Source organism: Boleophthalmus pectinirostris, unplaced genomic scaffold (assembly GCF_026225935.1).
Source record: "Boleophthalmus pectinirostris isolate CB_2022bp ecotype Guang Dong unplaced genomic scaffold, ASM2622593v1 HiC_scaffold_16, whole genome shotgun sequence".
In the NCBI taxonomy this organism is placed as follows: Eukaryota; Metazoa; Chordata; class Actinopteri; order Gobiiformes; family Gobiidae; genus Boleophthalmus; species Boleophthalmus pectinirostris.
The window spans coordinates 22940803-22962315 of NW_026571095.1; the positions used below are offsets into that span (position 1 = coordinate 22940803).

General features: G+C 38.1%; 1 protein-coding gene across 3 annotated transcripts; it reads right to left on the reverse strand.

Annotated features, from left to right (window-relative positions):
• Window positions 1-8: 8 nt before the first annotated feature.
• On the reverse strand, window positions 9-21513 carry arhgef18a (rho/rac guanine nucleotide exchange factor (GEF) 18a). Of its 3 annotated transcripts, none has more exons than XM_020929167.2 (22): window positions 21381-21513; window positions 16791-16853; window positions 16466-16529; window positions 15729-15831; window positions 15412-15491; window positions 15007-15147; window positions 14358-14608; window positions 12817-12942; window positions 11606-11723; window positions 10843-11094; window positions 10014-10090; window positions 8584-8756; window positions 8002-8060; window positions 7277-7456; window positions 7059-7157; window positions 6787-6875; window positions 6432-6506; window positions 6255-6302; window positions 5362-5832; window positions 3900-4212; window positions 2709-2816; window positions 9-1806 (listed from the first exon to the last, which is right to left on the reverse strand). In XM_020929167.2, exons 4-22 carry the CDS (start codon window positions 15773-15775, stop codon window positions 1652-1654), a joined length of 2862 nt encoding a protein of 953 aa, XP_020784826.2. In that variant the 5' UTR covers window positions 15776-15831; window positions 16466-16529; window positions 16791-16853; window positions 21381-21513; the 3' UTR covers window positions 9-1651. The 3 variants fall into 3 exon arrangements, with proteins under 3 accessions (XP_020784826.2, XP_020784827.2, XP_020784828.2); XM_020929168.2 differs by having other exon boundaries at window positions 16466-16532; XM_020929169.2 differs by lacking the exon at window positions 16466-16529.

Consider the following 21513-nt stretch of genomic DNA (forward strand, 5'->3'; position numbering starts at 1 on the left):
ATTTTTTTATTTTTATTTTTTACATATTTTCACATGCATGCATTCTGTCCATCTGTGAAAAAAGTTGGTTTGTTTACTTATTAATAAAACTAAATAATTTTAATATCTACATCTTTGCAGCAAAAGAAAAGTTAAATAAGAAATATATTTTGATGCAATTCACAATGTATAGAGTCACTCAAGTATAGTGTACATCTTTTGATTACACAAAGTGGATTCTTGTGCGTTTAGCGTGTTACAGTGTTATCTCATCAACTCAACAGAATTGTGTTAAGTTTGATTCACACACGTTTGAGTATCCCTTTATTTTTATTTATCTACATCTCCAAAGCTCAAAAGTCTGTTTCACCTTGTTATGTCATGAAGCGGTAGTTTTCAAGTTGCCAGCCGTAAGCCAGGGCTGAAATTGTCCAAATGATTCTAGTGAAGTTAAGTGGAGTTTAAAAACACAGTGGAGCACTTCAGTTTTCGGTTTGGAGAAGAACTCAGCCTAAATGCAGGATTTGTGTTAAACATGTGCATAAAACAAAACACAACTCTGGTCATGTTTTTGATTAAATAAGTATTACAGCAATGTAATAAAAAAAAAATGCACGATACATACTGGTGAATACATACTGTAAGGCAAACATGTGGAACATTCTATGCAAAAAATATGAAATCTCCATGGAGACGAGCGGGTTCCTTGATGCACCTTTAATGGTACAGCTGTGAATGAGACTCTCAATAAGTCAGAAAATTGACTAGTTTAATTTGTGGGTTGTATAGCTGCATCAAATCACAAATTACACCACAGGCCACAAGGGGTCAGTAAAGGAGCAAACTACTTTTTCAAATAAAATAAACAAGGCTTAAACGCTTCTGTTTTACTGTATCTAAAAATACAGAGTATAAAATTATCTGGAAACATATTTTAAAAACTATACCCCAACAGCAGCAGTACTTACTGTTATTACCATTACATTAGAAAATAATACAGGTATTAAGTCCTCCACTGGACTTTTTTTTAAATAGAAGACATGATTTCTAACCATCTGCCCTAAAAGGAAATTATAACAATATATTTACAACTTTTGTACAATCAAACTATCATTGCATCAGTAGTGAATCTTTTCATTGACACAAAAGTACAAGCAAAACATTGGTCCCTTTACAATCTTTAAAATAACAGTTAACAATTAAAATCTATATTATATAACAAAATCATTCGACCTCTTTACATTTTTGTTTAACCTACGATAAAAACAAAAATCGGTAATTCTTTATATTAACTACACTTAATTAGCCTTAATAAAGCATGAAAAAGGCTTAATTCATAATGAACAAATAGAGTAATTAATAAGCCTGAATCATTCTTAATACACTAAGTCTTTGTTCATGCTTTACTGGGGCTAATTAATGTCTAGTTATTATTAGGTGATACCCTAAAATGTTCTGTAAAGGCGTGCATTGCTTCTGAATATTATAAAACACAAAACAGGGGTACTGCACTGGTTATGAAAATGCACTAAAATGTCTTTGAAAAAAAAACAAAAAAACTATGTTTTAGAGCTACATCTAGTCCATTAAGGTGCAGAATTTTAACTATTTGTTCTTCTTAATGAAAATATTAAGAACTAGCTCCATGACGTAGTGGGCAGGGTGTGTCCGATCAGAGGAAGATCTCTTTGGGGTGCAGAGGGTCCAGGATTTCCTTGGGGAAAGGGGGAGGAACAGGAGGCGGGTCATCACTGCTGCCCCGCCTCTGAGAGCTCGTGGAGGTGGGCGGTTTCATGTTCAGGGAGGGTCCAGGTGGAGTGAACAGGTCTGAGGAGAAAACAGGCAGATTACTGAGGAGGTTCCGTATTAAGACGCACGTAGTAACTTTTTCGGGCCTAAGTCTGGCATGTTCCCTAGCATGGCTTTAAAATGTATTTATCTCCTGTACTAGTACACATAAACTGTATAGAGAGGTGACTCCACTTACAGTAAGAATGTATTTTACTTAAAATATCTGTGAGCAATAAAAACATCAGTAATGAAATGCCAGACAAAATTTTAATGCCACATTTATGGTACACTGCAAGCAAAGGAACAACATCTTCATGGAAAGAAGCAGATGGTGGACCTTCTACTAAAAAATGACCACTACCCTTATGCATTTACTGCTCTAAGTAGGATGTCAGAAACAGAGAATACAAGTAAAATGACCAGAAGCCCCTATTTACCTGGGGCAGTCCCAGTTTTGAGCCCTGTGTCCCCTGTCTCAGCAGTTTATCAGCAGTTTTATACAAAAAATGTCTAAGGGATCCCTAATTTTGACCAATTTGATCCCTTCCATTTATGCCTCTCAGTAAAGAGAGGCATAAATTGTCACTTGTTTAGGTAAAATACAGAAAAGTTGCTTAAAAATTACCAAAACACAAAGAAAGAGAAAATGTGACTATACTGTAGGTCATGAATGGGCTGAGTGCAGAACAGTTTTCCTTAATTACGCACTTGTTTCACAATTTTATTATTACCAACCAACCCAAACCGGGGGTGTCCCAGTTTTTGATTTTGAAAATGTGGTCACCATTTATACTAGTGTACTGCGCAACAATGAAATGAGTAGATTTAAATTAGGAGTGGGGCACTGGCAATGTTGTACAAAATAACTAAATAAATAAAACAAACAAACAACTAGAGAATCATAGAGTGCATCTATGTGATTTAGACAAGACTGGTACCAGTGTTCTGGTGTATTCTCTGGGGGCTGGACGTCCTCTGGGATCTCAGGCTCCCTCCCTCTTTCCCGGTCACTCGAATCGGCACCACCTCTCGCACGTCGATGTTTGCTGTGGGTAAAGAGCGACAACAGTTAAAAATAATAAAAATAATAATACTAATTGAAACAAGAAACACAAGTCAAATCTTTCAAAAGGCCTGGTGTAGATAGAGACATGATGTTCAAAAACAAGACATGTTATTACTTTCTTGGCAACAAAACTCTTTAATAATCCATCAACAATTTAATATTAAAGGTAACGCAATTAAATTTTAATATTAATATTCTGCCACATTTAAGATTACAAAAAATCCCTAATTACATAAATAATAATTTAACATGTTGCCTTCTTTTCATTCATCAATAAAACAACTCAACTCAAGCTCATGTTTGCATTAACTCTGTTAACCATACGATAACCATGAGCTCCTTTAGCAGAGGAAGCTCAGGAGGTTCCTTATTTTAACAGAACTATTTTCCTATCCAGCAGTAAGGAGCTATGAGGTATCCCACAATCCACTGCAGATCAAACCCAACGTTTTCAAACACTACTGTACAAGTTACACAGCAGCAGATTATTAATTAAAAATCTTCTGCATAAATAAACTTAACACTACTAAACTTTACAACATATAAAGTATAACAACTATAGAGCCACATCAGCCCCTTTGAGATTATAATGTGTTTAATGCAGTTTTGTGCATGTGTTTACATTTACAGAAATGAAACTTAAAACCGCATGGCTCATTTGCATAAATGTGCTCCTTATGCCGCTCATGTGGTTCAGCTTCTTTCGGACTAAAGGACACAACTCAGTGGAATATGAGTGTTCTCTCTGTGACAGAGGATGTGCTGCTGATGGCCTTTTCTGTAAATGGTGGAAAAGGTTTGTGGTGCTAGAAGCTTTTCACTGGCACCAACTTTCAGCATTCACGGCGGTAGTGAGGAGTGAATGAGACACGAGCGAACAAAATCAGGGAGACGGTGGTGCACACAGAGAAGGCAAACAAGCGAAGCGGCAAAATCAGAATTGAATATAAGCATTATATCGATATATACGATGTCAGAATCCATATCGAGTTTAAAATATATCTCGATATTTTAAATATATTGAGATATCGCCCACCCTTAGTTATAATATTAATGATCTGACCTGCACTGTTAGTTCTCTTATGAGATGGTTTGGTCTTGACCTTCTTTTTGCTGATGCCCTCCAGTTTGGTGGGGATGACCTGCTCTATGGCGCCCCCTGGCCGCACTGCAGGGCTGGTGTCGTTGGTGGTGCTGCGTAGATGGATGGGCACGTAGGGTTTGGTGGGTTTGGGGCTGATGCTCTCTCTTCGGGGGGGAACCCTCGGAGGAACCTCTTTGGAGTCAGATTTTTGGGTCGGAACAACATATGGCGCTGCAGTGATGTTCCCCACGCTGCTGACTGTGCTTCTGATGGATGGGAAACTCAACAGACTCTGGACAAGAAGACAGAAGGTACAGAAAATTTCACCTGGTGGTCTCCATGGAGATAGATAAGTTAATGCCATACTGTGTGCACACAAGGAGATAGCAGCCCCTCCACCAGAAATGTTTTGCAGTTCATCTTTAAAGTGGGACTAAACACCTAAACTACAACCACATTTCAAACAGAGGTCAAAAAAAGAAGGAGTGTGTGTGGAGGTATAAGGAACACCTGGCTGCAATTAGGACAGTTTTTCGTGATGTCACCATCTACTTGAAATTGGAGTGCAACAGTCAATAACGCCATTAAAACACCATATACACACTTAAGGCCGCCACACACTGCAGAATTTTTTGGTCAGATTTTTAAACGTGTGACAAAACGTGCACACCCCAGACACGAGGAGAACCTTATGAGATTTTAAATCTCCGATCGCAAACCACAGGCTACAAAGGTGTGATCACACTTGTGTCATCTGTTTCCTGTCTAGAGTAAAACCATTTGCTTTGAGACTCTTAAGTGTTTAAAGATCAGAGCACTGCACTTCTATTTTAGATACAAGACAAAACTGAGTTATTTTATTTGTGAAATGTGGCGCAATATGTCAAATACACGATTTTTAAAGCATAAAAGATTGGCGATTAAGTCCACAGGAAGTTGAGTCACTATCACTAATTTCCAGCTTCACCTCTGTGCACCGTGCGGATATAAACAGAAACGTGAGGAACTACTCTTGCCTTTTTAATTTTAAAGAACGCTTCAAACTGGATTAACAGAGCTGTTTTGTGGACTGGGTGTCATTACTAGCAGAGGACACATTCTATTGATAATATGAATGAAAATACTACAGTTTACAACTTAACCAGAGGTGAGTAATCATTATTTTCACTATACTGAGTTTGTATTTTGTGCTTGTGTGTCTGTAACTCCACTTGCCCCTGACGCTCTGTTGTACTGTCTTTAACTGTATACAATATGAAAGAGCGGTGACTTCATAATCACGTACAAAGACACAAAGTCGGGTCATGCCTCCCTGAACTCGTGGAGAAGCAAATCGCAGCCAAAATCGGGCAAATTCTTCTATAGTGTGTGGCGGCCTTTAAGTAGTGAAAAAAAAAAAACTTGTGTGGACTTAATGTTAAGTTCCCCTCCCTGCTCTCACCTTTGGGTCATCCATGTTTAGTGCCGGGTTGACCATACTCATGTGCCTCTTTAATTTCTCCAGTTTCTTCTTCTCCTGCTCCGTTTTCTCCTTGTCCTTCTCCAGATTCTTGAGCGAATCTCGCAGTCTTTCCAGGTCCTGTTGGTATTCCCCCCTCTGCTTCTCCAAATCTGCCTTCTCCTCCATCAGTCTCTGCTCTCTTTGTTTACACTCCTCCTCTCTCTTCTTCACCTCCTCCTCCAGGACCTCCATCTGCACCCTCTGCTTCGCCTTCTCTTTCTCCCACCTCTGCTGCTCCTCCCGCTGCTGGGCCTGCATCTTGTGGAGGTTGGCGAGCTCCTGTTTTTGCCTCTCCATGTTGCGCTGGTTTTCTTGCTCTAACAAAGTGTTGCCTTGTCGAGACGATCGTTTGCTCTTGGACTGGCAGGCCTGAAGCATCTCCACCTGACTGCTGTGCTTTGCTAAAACCACCTGGAAACACAAGTATTTTATGAGCTTCAAATATTTCCAGAGACGGTGCAGGCACTTTACAGCTCAGTAATAGGATGGGAAACCAATCTGATATGTGTAGCATTCTTATCAGGGACGACTCTTCTGAAAGTGATCAGGAAAAGGCAAAACATCATGATGACCATTTGCATCTGTATCTGAATCTGTCACAGCTGAAGTACACTGTTAACATGTTTTGCTGCTTTGGGATTGGTCCAGTTTCTGAACTACTGGCCCCCGTGGACGTTTAAATAACGTATAATAATAAATGAGTCTTGTTTTGACCAATTACCGTATTTGTACTTTTAGTTACATCCAATTACCATGTTATTACTGTCGAGTTAAGTTAAGAGATACCGAGTCAGTGCAATGAAGTAATACATGTTTAATATAGATATCTTCACCTGTAAGCTGTTCAGTCTTTGAGCCAGCAGCACCATTCTCTGATACACCTTTGGAGAGAAAATAAACAATATACCAAACCATTTCATTAGAATAATTTCTTTTTACAGAATTTCAGGTTACATGAACTATTTTATATTTTACATTACAGATGGATGAGACACACTAATGTAACTCACCAAAAGTGTGTCTTGTTCCTGTAAAGGTTTGGGAGTTAAAGTGCAAGGTGGAGTTTTAACGTCATCTCCATCGGCCTAAAGAAAAAACAAACAAACAAATATTTAATGAATAAATAATATTAATAATATCATGTTTCTAATATGCATCTGTATTGTATAGCACTTTGACACTGACGGCGTTTGATGCTAAAACCATCAATCACAGTTCAGTTTTTAGAATTCTGAAACTAGCCCCTGTATGTTTTTCCTGGAGCTGTTAGGATTAGCCCACAAAATCACAAATAATTAATAAGAGGGTTTTGGCTGGTACCAAGTCCTCGTCCACATGAACATTATGTCAAAGTCTCTCACTCACAGACAGCTCCAGACCCTCGGAGTAATCAGTTTCCTCATACTGAAGATCTGAACTGGGCTCAGCGCCAAGATCCTCAGAAACATCTCCATCTGAGTAAGACCAAAAATTTACATTAAGCTACAAGACACAACTTGACATTTGATACTGTAATAGACAGAAGAGGTGGGACAATTCCTACAGTTATGTAATCATTGTGTGAATTACTTTTACGTTTATTTCATCTCTCATGATTTCACTTTTCCTTTTTCATTTCAGTCAATCCAAGATCTTACTCAAAGGCACTGTGATGTCACTGGTCTCATCCAAACCGTCTGTTATTTCACTTTGCTTCTTTATGACCCCCAGGATCATCATGCTGTGCAGATTCTCCACTGAAACAAACAATATCCACAACTCAACTATTTATAGCAACAGGAGGCCACTGTAAATATTTAATTTCATTGTTAGTAGTTCTTCAAGTACTATCTTTGTGATCATGTTTCCTCCTTACCGTCATGGATGGCCTCCTGCAGCAGTGTCTCCCCCTGCTGGAGGTCAGAGGCGTCGCCCCACAGTAACAGTCCCTTGTGTGGACACTCCTGTCCAGTCACAGCCTCAAACAGAGACACACAGACCTGCTGCTTGGACTCTACGCTCTTTTGGATCAGGTCATCACACTCCTTCAGACTGTCTGTGTAAAAAATATAAGAGAATGAACAACTAGGAAGTCCACTGTAAATTAAACATGTCAGTTCTGTTAGTGGTTAGGTCCTTGTCAAAAGTAAGGGAGGACAGACATAAAAATGTGTTGCAATCCCAGATAAATGAACTGCTTTGGGAGAAAGTAAGGCTGGGTAAAAAAAAGTCCTCTAGTTGACCAATAAAGATTCTCAAATGATTAAAAACAAGATGCAAGATATTAAAAACTAATGGCTAATGAGAAACACTTTTAATCATTACCAATTAACACACAACAAAATAGCAAAATGTCTTTCTCCAAAGTCTGACACATGCTTTTACTGACAGAGGATTGGCTGTGGACCTCTGGATTAAAACACAAACCGACCACTGACAATTAGAAATGACTGAATCTTGATATTGCACAGCCGTAGTATAAAGGTTGACTGCATTTAAAACCTAAGTGCTCTCACATTATGGGCTTGCATGATTAATGAGGGACAATACAATAAATATAATCCATACTATTGAAATAGTTTAAAATATTTTCTTCCTTACTTTGAAATTGTTGTAGTTGTGCCATTTCTTCACTGTATGGCTCCTCCTCGTCCACAAAACTGCAAAAGCACATTTAATTTGATTCAGTACAACACCTGCATCTCTGAGGGTTTTCCAGAAAGATAACTGTTAATATCGTTGGATCACTTAACAATTACACAGTGACACTTGCAAATAGATTCTAACAGTGCAAAAGCAAAAGCCCTAAACAGTGTTCTTCTAATTGTGATCCCTGTATTGTTGGTGATATGTGGGATGCCTCTACCCTAGTCATACACAAGGTCCTCTGCAGTTTTGAGTATTTTAATTATTTAGAGACAAATCTTTTCATGTTTGTGTCTTCCTCTGGGTTAATCATTTTTAGAACTGCCATATCTGTAAATTTTAGTTTCATTTTAGGTTTAGGCTTAGCCCTATTTTAAGCCTGGTAAAGTCAGAGTTTAGATCTAGTGGTACACTGAAATCCAGCCAAGTTTGAGCATCATTGGCCGAGAAAATACTGAAATCACTCATCAATATCACTACCCTAATGCAGGGTGTAATAATAATAATAATGTTCCATATCTAGCTGTAATCTCAGACCTGTTGACAGCCTCCCTGATGCGAGTCATCCAGGAGTTGCATTCGTCCTTGGAGCTGGTGTGGATCTCGTACATGTTGGAGGTGCAGGAGCAGATCAGATACATGGCTCTGTCCTCCAGCGCCATCTCTCGCACAATCAGAGCTCTGAGCGAGATCACAGGAGGGATCTTCTCCTAAAAACAACGCGAGTCATCATAAGCTCCATTTTAACTGTGTATATTTCCACAGCTTTATTGAACCTGTGCATTTTTATAACAACAATACAGACAATTATTTTACTTTACATTGCATATTTACTAAAAGAGGGAGTATCTTTTTTCAGTGGGGTATTAACTGGGGTATCATCAAGCTTTTTTGTTGTTGTTGTTGTTGTTTTGTAAATGTTATATGCACCAAAAACAACATATTAACATGTTTTCAGAAGTTTCGCTTTTGCTTTTGATGCGCTCAGGCCCCCCTCCCTTTGCTCTCTGCACTAAGTCACCCCCCCTTCAGAACAATATCACCTTACAATTGGCATGTATCTCGCAAATTAAAGTACTGCACATCGCATCAGGTTTGTCGGGCTGTTGTGTGACACATAAATGCGTTGGGCAGAATCTTTCAGCTAACCATAAGGAGAGTTAGAGGAATAGCATCAGGGAGAGATCTCTAAATTACTGAAACATGCATGGAGGACATCTAAAACCTCTCCAATAACTATTGCATAATATCCCCTCTTCACAAGGACTCTGGTTTCAGAGTTGTGAAACGCACTTATAAACTCATTGTGGTTAATAATTAGGATACTCAGGAATGCACAAGGTAAGTGAGGAATAACTTTGAACCACTACAAACCATTTAAAACTAGAAAAGCACTCAGAGAGCGCAGACCTCCGCCAAGGACTACCCCCATTTTTTATATAAATTGCGATAAAATCAGTCTTCTGGATCAGATCCGGATCAGCCTTTGGAATATGAAAGAGGATCCCATTGTCCATCCCTGAGTCAAATTTCATGGGGTTTGGTCAATAATTAACCGAGATATTGAGAAACAAAATTTTTGGCCCCATTTACCACAATGTTAACTACAATTTCAAAGTGATCCAGAATCAAGGATTTCTTCCGGATCACCCCCAAAATGAAATCAGTTCTTCCTTTTCACATTTCCAACAAATCCTGAAAATTTCATCAAAATCGGTCCATAACTTTTTGAGTTATGTTGCTAACAGACAAACAAACAAACAACAAACGAACAGACAAACGCCGGCAAAAACATAACCTCCTTGGCGGAGGTAATGAATGAGTTCTGTTTTTGAAGACAGTAAAAATCAGGTACAGCAGCTTTAAACCATTGTATAACCAAATCTACATCCAACACTATTCAACATTTGCTGCAATCATACTACTTTTATTTGTAATTTCAGTCACTATTTTTGTATTAAACTCACCATTGTAGCAAACACAAACTTCTGATCCTTCTCTTGTAATAAGATGAGGACGTCTGACAGCAGCACGGCATGGATCTCTGCAAAAAAACAAAACAAAAACAAATTTAAACATATATTTAAAATCTTTCATATATTTTGAACTAACAGCAACAATGTATTAATTCGATAAGAAATGTGATCATCTCTTCATTTAGTGCAGGCTGTTCTGGCACCATCTGTAGCCATGCTGGTATCAGGCTTCTGTACCGTAACGCAAATGTTTGAGAGAATATTGCAGAGAAGACTGAAATATGAACTGATAAACAAATACAAGAATCTCACACATTTCAGAACTCGTTTGTAGAGGTTTAAATTACAGGTACAAAGTGTTCTATTCAAAGACAGGATGTGTTGTTCTATGCAGAGGTCATTCTATTATCTAAATAATTGCAGTATGTGATTGGATAACTCAAACTGAAATTGCAGTTTTGATTCAATTACAGTAAATCGTGCAGCCCTTCCTCCTCTAAATGACATGATTTCTCACGTATGAATCCTGCACATTTAGAAGAAAGGACCTTAGAGGTGAGAGGCAGTTTTTCTTTTCTTCCCAATTGGCTCTTTTTTGACAGCTGAGAAAACAAGGAATTGAGGAGTCAAGCAAATTACCATAAAGACACTTGTACATGCACCACATCAAATGTTGGAATAAATCGCAAATGAAACCTGGACTAAATCAGGACAATACTAGGACTAAACCCAGATTTGGAACAGAACCAAACCATATCTACATCGGGTTTAAACTGGGGTATGCACAAAGCCTGGCGTGTATCCTGTGTTTGTGTCATACCTTTCTGTCGTCCGGGGGTCTTCCACACCACGCTGCCTTCATGGAGCAGGGTGCGGTTGTTCAGGAGGAGGTCTTCTCTTTTAAAAACCCTCTCCTCAGACACCCGGCCCAGGGACTTGGGCTCCAGTCTGCCATAGATCTCCCTGAGCCTCTGCACCTGCTCGTACTCCTTCACCAGAGTGTTCACCTGCTCGATGGTGTCTTTGATCAGAGACAAGCCATGCACCAGGGACTTGTACTCATCTGTGTTCTCTGCAGAGGCAAACACAACACAATTTATGAAGAAATATACTAATAAAGCAGCTATAGCCCATTTACGTAGTTACGGTAAGCTAAGAACTACTGCCCCGAATTAACCTTTAGATCCATCCACACCACAATGCTGCCCTGTGACTATGAACTCACAAATAATGAGAGAATTGATTTTGCTGTGCAAGGTTAACAAATATCTGCTTTTACAATGTACCACACGGGGGGAAAAACATTTTATTCCACTACATCTCCCAATGTAGAGGAGCTTGTGTGTGTGTGTGAGCCTGCTAGTGACCAGTGCTGACTCACTTATTTTTCCCTGGAAAAGGTAAATAAAAGTGCAGACAGACAGACAGACAGACAGATGACTTCCTCCTCTATAAATACTTGGAGAAGGTTTGGTTTGTGCCTCGCCCAAATTACAGCTTTAGCAGCATAAAGTGTTTGTTGTGTCTGTCCCTATCAAATAAATAATAATAGTTGTATTCAGTCTCTTATGACGTCATATTACCTTCCGTGTTTTTGATGATCCTCTCTATCAAAACTGGATATTTGGTGATTCTCTGTGTCACCAACAGGAAACACTCCGGGATCCCCAGCCTTTTCACAAGAGGCAGCTGGCCGATTTTCTGCAAGAACAAAGCAGATATTAAACCAAATAGTAAATGGTATTAAAGGTGTTGTACCTTAAATCATGATTTAAAAAGTTGCACTGGTGTTTCTAAATTCAAGAAAATGTACAAGGATAAAATAATGAGGGACTATGTGACTAAAATGTTTCAAGTTAATGAAAGCACAAGTGAGATATTGTAACATATGCATATGGCTTATTGAATGGAGACTTGGTTTGTTTTTTGAGGCGGGGAACAGTTATTAGAGAAATGTTTAAGTTTTTGATATGTGAAAGGAGCACAGTTTATAAGATTTATCTACTTCCTGTTCCTTTTGTTCATGCAGCAAAGACAAGGCAAATAATGGTAGAAATATGTATTTATGTTAATTGTCAGATTTTTGTTGTTGTCTTTAAATTGATGCCAACAAAATAATAGCATGAGCAATAAAACAAAAACAAAAAAAACAAAAAAAACTAGAACTAGTTAATTTGCAGTCGTATTTCTAAGCATTATCAACAACATTCAGAAGCCAGAGCTGAGTTTTTGCTGTCATGGTAATACTAACAACCACCAGCATGCTAAATATGCTTAATAATCACACAGTATTCTCATTCTTAATTTTAATTTTAGTCCACTTGAACCCAACCAAGACATTTACAAGTACTGAATTGCAAATTGGCCTGTCACGATAACAAATTTGGAAGTACGATATATCGCTGAAAAATATAAACGATAAGCAATAATACTGAAACTAATTTATGTTACTGACACAAAAACTGCAGCAGATTTATACCACAAAAATATTCTAAATGTTCAATATTGTTAAAAAAAACATGGGCGGCAATAAATATAAACAGAATATGAAACCTATTAGTACAAGTTTGCATATGTAATGAAATCTCATCATATAAAAGCATAGAAATAACAAAACATTTCAGTACTCACCCCAAAAAATATTGTTCCAGCTTTCATATATTGAACGATAAGTAAATGTAGTAATGATCATGACAGGCTTAATTGCAAATGACATGATAATAACATAAATTTCTATTCATATTCCAACACAGCACTAATGCAGTAAGAATCAGTTTAGTAAAATGTGACTTACCCTGATGAGGTTCTGAAACTTCTTGCTGTTCTGAAGTAGTTCTTTGTAAAACTTGTTGGCTTCGCTCTGGTGACCGCAGAAGACACTGTAGCACTCTTTCATCCCCTCTCCCACTGAACCGGAAAACTACAGCAACAAAGACAAGACTCAGGTTAAACAGATGGAACTTTTCTAATGGGAATTCTGCACCTCTCCACATTTAATGCTTATTTTTCATCCTTGCACCACTGCTCTTGGACAGCAGAAATTAAAAAGGGTAATTTGAAGATATAATCTAATTGTCACAAGGGCTTTAGATGCAGAGACATATTGAATTGTATTCATTTCTTGGCTTGCTACAGTTAAGTAGGTAGTGCTGGCTCTTGATCATTTGTACAGTAGTGACATCCACCTGCAGAAGCTGATCCAACAGTAGTTCAGACATACCAAACATTCCTCTGACATCTGAACGCATCACAAATGCATCACAAACGCGAATACACAACATAACAGTGAGCTATAAAAACATCTTTGTCATGACAATCGATCTGTGACACTAGAGTCTGGTTCTAGACTTTCTGCCCTGGAGCAAAGTTGCCAACAAAATGTCAATAAGTCTTAGTTTTAGTATTGATAATCCAACCAGTCAAAACAGCTCCACATGCATGTATTCAATACATTTACCAAGCTTGAAATACACACATTTTATAGGATTATTACTAGAGATTGCTTGGATTAAGTGAAGCATAAAGCTTTTTAATTGATTGTCGATGGCCAGTGCTGTGCTGCGCTGTGCTTTGAACTGAATGGAGAGCCAATCATTTCAAATGGTCAATGATCAGCTTTGGGCCTTTTCAGTGTGAGGTCTACAGTCCTCTGTCAGCATGTACTTTAAGGTGTACTTTAAGGTTATTATTTGCACTAAAAACACTGGTTAAAAGTCTGTCTCTTTAGGTTTCTGAAACTGATTTAGAAAACAGTTTAAAAATGAGATTTAAATAACTTTATTTTTCTTGCCCTATGTGAAGCTATTGTATGGACTTCACATCACACACAGCGCTTCCTTCCTTCTGTGTAAAAACTGTACACAGCAATTTGAGCTCTAAAATAGGAAACTAAAGGACTACTTTAAAGCACATAAAAACATGGTTCAAAAGTTATAAAACACAAAATTGGTGCTGTAACATACTGTGCTTGGATAACAATGAAGTCAGCAAAAAAGCCCAAACCAAAACACATCCCAGTCATTCGAGCAGAACGTCTATCAGACGGTTACACCAGGTCACCTCCACTGCCATTAGAACAAAAACATGCACAGCCACTGCAGATGAACAAATAAACACTTGAAAGGGACACGATGTAACTTTTCAGGTGGGGCAGCAGCCGACTGCTTATCTCCAGGGAGATGTTATCGTTTTACCTGACATTACAGAAGCAGTGCTTCAATTCAGCACAAATATAAAATAAAAAAAATAAAAACTGAATTGCACATTTTATTTATTATATAAATGATGTCTGAATCTCATCCTGTTCTGGTTTATATGTAGTTTGTCTCAGCTCACCTGTGTAATAAGTATATCTCCGAGCTGAGTGATCTGGTAGTTGTTGCTCCCCTCCGGCTCCTGACTCTGTCTCTGTCTGCGTTTGAGTGCGTCCAGAAAATGCTGGTGATGAGACAGAAGAGCATCTATGGCCGGGAACAGTCTCTCCAGCCTCTGCTCATCCACCATCCCTGACTGTCTGAGCTCATACATGTACACGTACAGCAAGACCTTCAGAGTGCGTACATGGTGCATCTCAGTGTGCATCAACTCTATCGGGGGGAGACACAGAGACACAGAGAGGGAGAGAGAGAGAGGAGGTTTAGAGAATGGGTTTGCGAAAATGTTGTTGCACTGTTGCCACAGCAATTAAATATTCAACACAAAATATCTATTTTTAACAGGGAGCTGAAAGGCATAAAAAGACCGTGTTCCATGTAATGTAATAAAATGTAATTCAAGTTTTTATTGTCTGCAAACCAGTGCGCTGTTAGCATGCTAATTGTCATTAGCATTACTGTAATGACAAAACTCTGCTCTGACCTCTAATCTGAGAGTTGTGAAAAGCGCTCTTTGCAGTGAATAATTAAGATGTTTGGAATGCGTAAAGTGAGTGTGGAATAACTACAGACCACTGCAAAGTTGCCGTGAGCTGTTGTGTAGTTTGTACCGTAGATGACCTCCTGCCTCTTCACAGTCTCTTTGCTGAGCTCCTTGAGGAAGCTCTGGTCCACAGACAGACTCCAGGTCTCTGCCTCCAAGTTCAGGGCATCGCTCTCCAGCTCCAGTTGCAGCTGAGTGTAGTGAGAGTCTGAGGACAACAGCAAAGGCTTTAAACACGCAATAATGACGATATTCGTCAGACGATAAAAACTTCAGTTATCCAATACTGTAGGACCTATTTCATATTTCCCCTTAATATTTTGTTTTTTTATTTTTCTAAAGTCTGGCTAGACCGTGATAAAAATGAAGGAATTAAAGAGAATATGAGAAGTTCAGTGGATCTGTACTGGACATGCCCTGACTAATCTCAGACTTAAAACACACAAACTTGGAGAAAAGTTTTCACACTGACCCTGGTCGTTGATGAACTCAGCCGCAGAGTCCTCAGAGACAAACTTCAGGCGTCCATCGAGGTCATCCATCTCTCCAGATCTAAGACAGAAAACAGCACACACTTACTAATAAGGAATTAAAATATGTTAAATACGTTTGGATCCCTACAGGGAAACAACAGATAAAAAATAATATATATATTTTTTTTTTTAATGAAAATGAAAAATGCAATGTCTCTTCAAAATAACTGAGACCAAACACACTGTTGTACACACATGGAGGCATTCTTGTTTGAATCAAAAACTCAGAGAGTAGAGGAGGAGCACAGGCACAGACCTGGGGCGCAGGTTTGACTCCTGAGGCTTTTTTGAGGAGACCGTCATCACTGAAGCTCAGCCATCACAGACCGGAGCAGCTCTGTCCAGGGACTGTGGCAAGTCTACAAACACAAGAAGATAGTTTATAATACTAAAAGAGAAAAACGTTAGGGACAATTGGAATTACAAAATATTATTCTGAAGACACCAAGTTTTTATGCCTGTTGGGTCCAGCGTAAGGTCTATACAATGTTTACAAGCCCAAGTACATATAATTTTGAGAAAATACTTTACTTTCCTTTAGGAAATATTCTTTTATGAAATTCATCAACACATTATTATTCTGTTATTATTATGGTTCTAGATAATGGACATGCGAACACGTAGCCAAAATCAGAAGTGTTCAAATACTGGTGTTGTTAATCAGGCATCAGCTGCAGTATTTATTAGGTATGGCTGATTTTATAAAAAAAAAAAAAAAATACATGACAATGTAAAGTGTAAAAGTAAAGCCACACAAAGTGCCTTATAGATGACATTACAGGAATGGGTTAAACTCACATGATCAAATGTCTACAGCTTTGTGTGTTGTCGTCATGTAAATGTATGTGAAATTATAATGTTTTGTAAACACTCAAATTTGGTTTACAAATATAACATAATGTCATCAGTATACAGCCAAAACAAGCTGCTAAGATATGTTAACAGGAAAGTTACAGTAAAAGTATTGTTCACATGTGTAAAATAGATAAGTACCTTTTACTTGTCAACAGAAGTTTCAGTAATGTGTAGTTACTGAGTCTTTAAAAAGACTTTAAATCTGCTGAAAGAAAAACATGTTCAGTCCTCTGCCTCACGGTGGAAATTTTAAACAATGAAACTGTTTTTAGTTCTTCCCACCCTAAAGAACAGAAACTGGTTTGTCCATTACACTTGTCATTCAGCTTTGCAGTTTGTTACAAAATCCTTGTTAAAATAAATGAGGCCGTAAATGTGACAAGCCAGTACTTTGAAGTTGATGCCTTTACTTTGTTGTAAGTCACAGTAAACAAAACAAAACAAGTCCAATAAAAATACTTACCTATTTTAGACTTGAGCTGACCAGGAACACAGTCAGGTCTTCCACTGTACTTCCCCCATGACACTAAATAAAGGAAATATGATGTTAAATCATCTGTGAATATAAACAAGGAACAAACAAAGGTGGCTGACAGTCACTGCTACTGTAACAGCGGAACAACTGGGAAAAAATATGATTTACTTTAATATGATTCACTTAAAGTCCACACTTAACCAAGATTGGAGACACAAGCGATACAGCAGCTTTCATTCACTGTAACATGCTGCAGGGGTACAGCTCATTGTGACACCATGTTAAAATCATCTCCACAAACTAAAGCAGCCTCAGAACCAACAGCCCAGGTCACACTCACAGGCTGCACGATCAAGGATCCCCCAGAGACGACTGGAGGAAATACATCTCCAGCACAAGCAGTTATTAAGTTTTGGCTGTCTTGCTGTCTAAAGCGCACACACTAAGCTTTTATTTGAACACATAAATGCAAATAGATAACTGCTCAAAACGTGACCACGCTGCTTTCTTGAAGGTTTGTGGTAAAAGAGGATTATGGATAGAGTTTATCTGTAATCTGTATTAGCCATGAAAAAGATCATATTGGTCAATCTCTAGTGTGCTTTATTGAATGGGTTACAGTGGACCCTGCTAGAAGAAATGATGAGGGGTGTGGCCGATTAGACGACGATTAGGCGACAGAGATGGAGAGTCTTCCCAATGTGGGCCTGGACACTGGAGGTGGTAAAGGGAGGCCGATGAAAATGAAGGAGATGATGAGATGATGAGGAAAGTGAAGAGGACGATGAGATAATGAAGAAAGTGAAAGGGACAATAAGAGGATGAGGAAAGTGACGAGAATGATGAGAGGATGAGGAAAGTGAAGGAGACGATGAGATGATGAGGAAAGTGAAGAGGACGATGAGAGGATTAGGAAAGTGAAGAGGACGATGAGATGATGAGGAAAGTGAAGAGGACGATGAGATGATGAGGAAAGTGAAGAGGACGATGAGATGATGAGGAAAGTGAAGAGGACGATGAGATGATGAGGAAAGTGAAGAGGACGATGAGATGATGAGGAAAGTGAAGAGGATGATGAGATGATGAGAAAAGTAAAGGAGATGATGAGATGAGCCGAGGGGTTGCTTGGGAGAAGGTAGGGTGTGATGGGGGTATAAATTGGGCAGTCTGGGCTCTGACTGGAGGAGGAGGTGTGGCGAATGGCGGGCTGGTGTAATATAAGCGATGAAGGTTGAGGAGCAGGTAAACTCTGGAAAAGTGGTGAGGTAGACTGAAGCGAAGTTAGTCTTCCAGGCTTAAATTTCGCTAGTGCCCTAACAGTAAATTAACTTGTGTCTAGTAAAACATCATCACGTTTGACTTTTTGTCCAATAATAGAATATACAGTGACATCGGGTCCTACTCTTGCCTCTTCATTGACACTTAACATTCCTTTAACTGAAGTGAAACTGTGTAAACCTCATTGTTCACAGACTCTGCTCTACCTGCTCCTGTACAAATATGCATGCTGTGCGTCTTGTTTTCCCATGATCCTTCAATGTCACATTACTTCTGTGCGTGTAGTGTTTTCGCTCGGAGTGTCCCTCTTTGCGACCGAGACACGCCTCAGAGACGAAGAAAAACCAAGAAATACAGGTCACTCCTCCAGGGCAGAACTGGAGCAGCAGGTCGGGCCAGTGCGGAATCCCACACACAGAGCAGAGAGAGCAGGGCCACACTGCAACAGTCACTGCAACGCTGAGGTTTCACCTGAGATGGCACATGGACTACACTGGAGTCCTGAAATTTTCCAGTAGTCGACTAAAGACATGTCCTGACAATAGTTTAGGTGACTAAAAAAGGGGAAATGCTCTTGAAATTATTAAGCATCTTTATGTAGTGCACTCACAGAACTACTTAAAGCATATTAAGCATGTAAAGACAGATTAAATGTGTGACTCATGAGTTTAAGCTGCCTTTTTACATCTACTTCTCCTACCATTTGTTGTAAATAATATAATACAAATCCATATAAATCCTTATGATCTGTATGAAATGTTTAGCAATGTAGGACAAATTTTGATCAGCTAAGACTAAACAACTAAAGGACTAAAGGACTACTGCCCTGCTCCAATAAAATAAATGTTATAGAAGCAAAATACATTTTACCAGAACTGTGCGATTGCTTTGGTCTGAGGAACCGTTTTAAATAGTAAAACTGAAAAATAAAAAGCTTAATCTAGATTAATATCTCTTGAAATATCACCACGCATGATGAAATTTCTAAATAATTTTGTGGCTTAATGAACAAATGCTTCTAGTTTAAATTTCTTGCGCTAGATTTTGTTTTGTATTCTCACAAAATAAACTCACCCCGAATCACCAACATTAACAGTAACATATGAATGTTGGTTTGACCCTGGGGCACAAATCAAGTCTTAATTTATTTATGTTTTGGTTACAGGTCTTATAATAAGTGAAGCTATGACTTTCTCTAGCCTTGACTCACCATTTATTCATTAACCTCAGGGCCTGGCTGGTATCTGTACCTCATGCCAAAGTGTCTCTGTCAGTACAAACCTGTGAATCCATCATCCATCCTTTGTGATGTAATGCAGCCTCAAACGTCATGCTTAGAGTTACTTAAGATAAGAAAGTTACATTTAGTTTAGAGTAAAATATTATATAATTGACAGTTGTGAGCTTTAAGCCATGTTATTATGTTACCTCCTCAAAAACAGACCCAGAATTGTGTTTTGCTTCATTCACACACGTTTAGGTAACCCTTTATTATTGTCTGTTTACATCTCCAAAGCTCAAATTGCTTGGTTCCACCTTGTAATGTCATGAAGGGAACATTTTCACATCTAACTTTTACCTTTAGTTCAGCAGAGATTGGCAATTCCAGGGCTAAAATGATCCATAAGGTGGAGCAGAGTGTTTTCTGCTCAAGAGAAGAACTCAAAATATGTAGGATTTGTGTGTTCAACGTGTGTGAATGAAACAAAACACAACTCTGCATACGATTTTGATGAGTAAACAATATTATAACATCAGAAAACAGCATAAAATGGGCTCTTTATAGTGGAAGCAGTACGTTTTAAAGTGACAGTGTAGTCAAGATAATAAAAATGCATATTAGGTTAGGAGGGTTAGGAGTAACTCATTCACTACAAGAGATAACTGTTTACACTTTACACACTGTTCAAGGAGCAGACCGGGGCAAATTTCACAAAATAGGTGCCACTGATTCTAGCATTCATCTTCAACCAAACCAAATACTTAGTGATAGTAGTCAACTGCATGATTCCTGGGAAATATAAAATTAAAAACATACTTTGGAACATTCTCCGTGGAGCTAGTATGGCATAAAACAGATCTATTAAATATTATAGCCAAAATAACAATATTACTATGGAAACAGGAGGCAGGAGGCTAAATAAGAGTCAGGTTTGTGGAGATGCGAGCAAATTCAGAGTAAGCATGCATGTTTTTCAGTGCAATAAACATATCAGTAATAAAAAACTATGTTTTTTTGCTATAAGGTTACATACTACTGCTTTAAATTGATTATCATTATTAAAAAAATAGAAGAATATGTCTTTTTATGTCATGTAAACATTTATTTTTCTTTTCAATTTGATTTCCTAACGCTGGTCTCATATTAGAAGGAACAAAAATAACCTATTAATCTGAATACAAGTGAATTTCTTGCAAAATAAATTATAATAAATACTAATAAACTAAAAAAAAAACTACTACAACTATCATAAAATTGCAATGTCTTCTCTTAATAATCATAACACAATAATTTGAAATGACAAACCACCCATTATTTCTACAGGAAAAGCAACACCTCCCCATACCAGATTTAAATGGAGGATTAAGTCCTCAGACATGCCCTTTCATTCTTTTGCATGTAGTCAACTATAGTTATACTTGACAAGAAAAAAATCAAGTTTACATAAGAAGTCTTTGGTGTTTTTGTCTGCTTCTTCTCCACATTAGGGCTGTCAAGTGTAGGATTAAGATAAAGTTCAAAAGACTGCCAAAAAAAAAAAAAAAATAAAACAAAAAAACTTGTCTACTTATCAGTTCTTGGGCTTTATAGTTACTAAGAAAACGTATAATTCTTCCAGATCGTTAAGGTCAAAAGAGCTAAATTAGAAAAACAAATTGTGTGACAGTAAAGTTGTCAATAAATTAAGGTTTTGAGGCGTTATCTCCAGAATGTGAGGAATGCAAGAAGATTTGTGGTTACGCACCGAAAAACTGCTCAGATACACAAAACTTAACCAATGAAAACAGTTTGTAATAAATAAACAGGGGAAAACATAGTGTGGGAGCAGCAACAGGTGTATGCTAGGCTGGCTAATGTTTTCCAGTGGTAAAAGTTAGCATTAGCAAACATGCGTAACGATGCCAATTTGCGTAAAGTTTGGAAACAATTGTTAAAATTATGCAAATGAATAGGTCATATATTTGGTTAAACGTTGATAGTTAATGTTGTCCTTATGTTAATCGTTACCCATTGTTGTTTACGTATCTAGGCTTGTTAAAAGTACGAACAAAATAGTTGTAACATGTTTTTATCCTTACCAAGTGCAGGAGATTGAAGCGACGAACTCCACCAAATCGGCCAAGAAATGTTCGTAATTCCAGAGAAATTTAATATTTGAAGGTGTGATTTTAGCTTGACGGATACTCAGAGGATGGCTAAAGAGGAACAAGT

Excerpts from the sequence above, each read along its gene's own strand:
- arhgef18a (XM_020929169.2), bottom strand. The coding sequence starts at position 15,775 with ATGACGGTCTCCTCAAAAAAGCCTCAGGAGTCAAACCTGCGCCCCAG. Across the intron at positions 8,061-8,583 it reads ATCAGGGAGGCTGTCAACAG|TTTTGTGGACGAGGAGGAGC; the intron begins GTCTGAGATTAC and ends GTGCTTTTGCAG. Across the intron at positions 4,213-5,361 it reads TAAACATGGATGACCCAAAG|AGTCTGTTGAGTTTCCCATC; the intron begins GTGAGAGCAGGG and ends CTTCTTGTCCAG.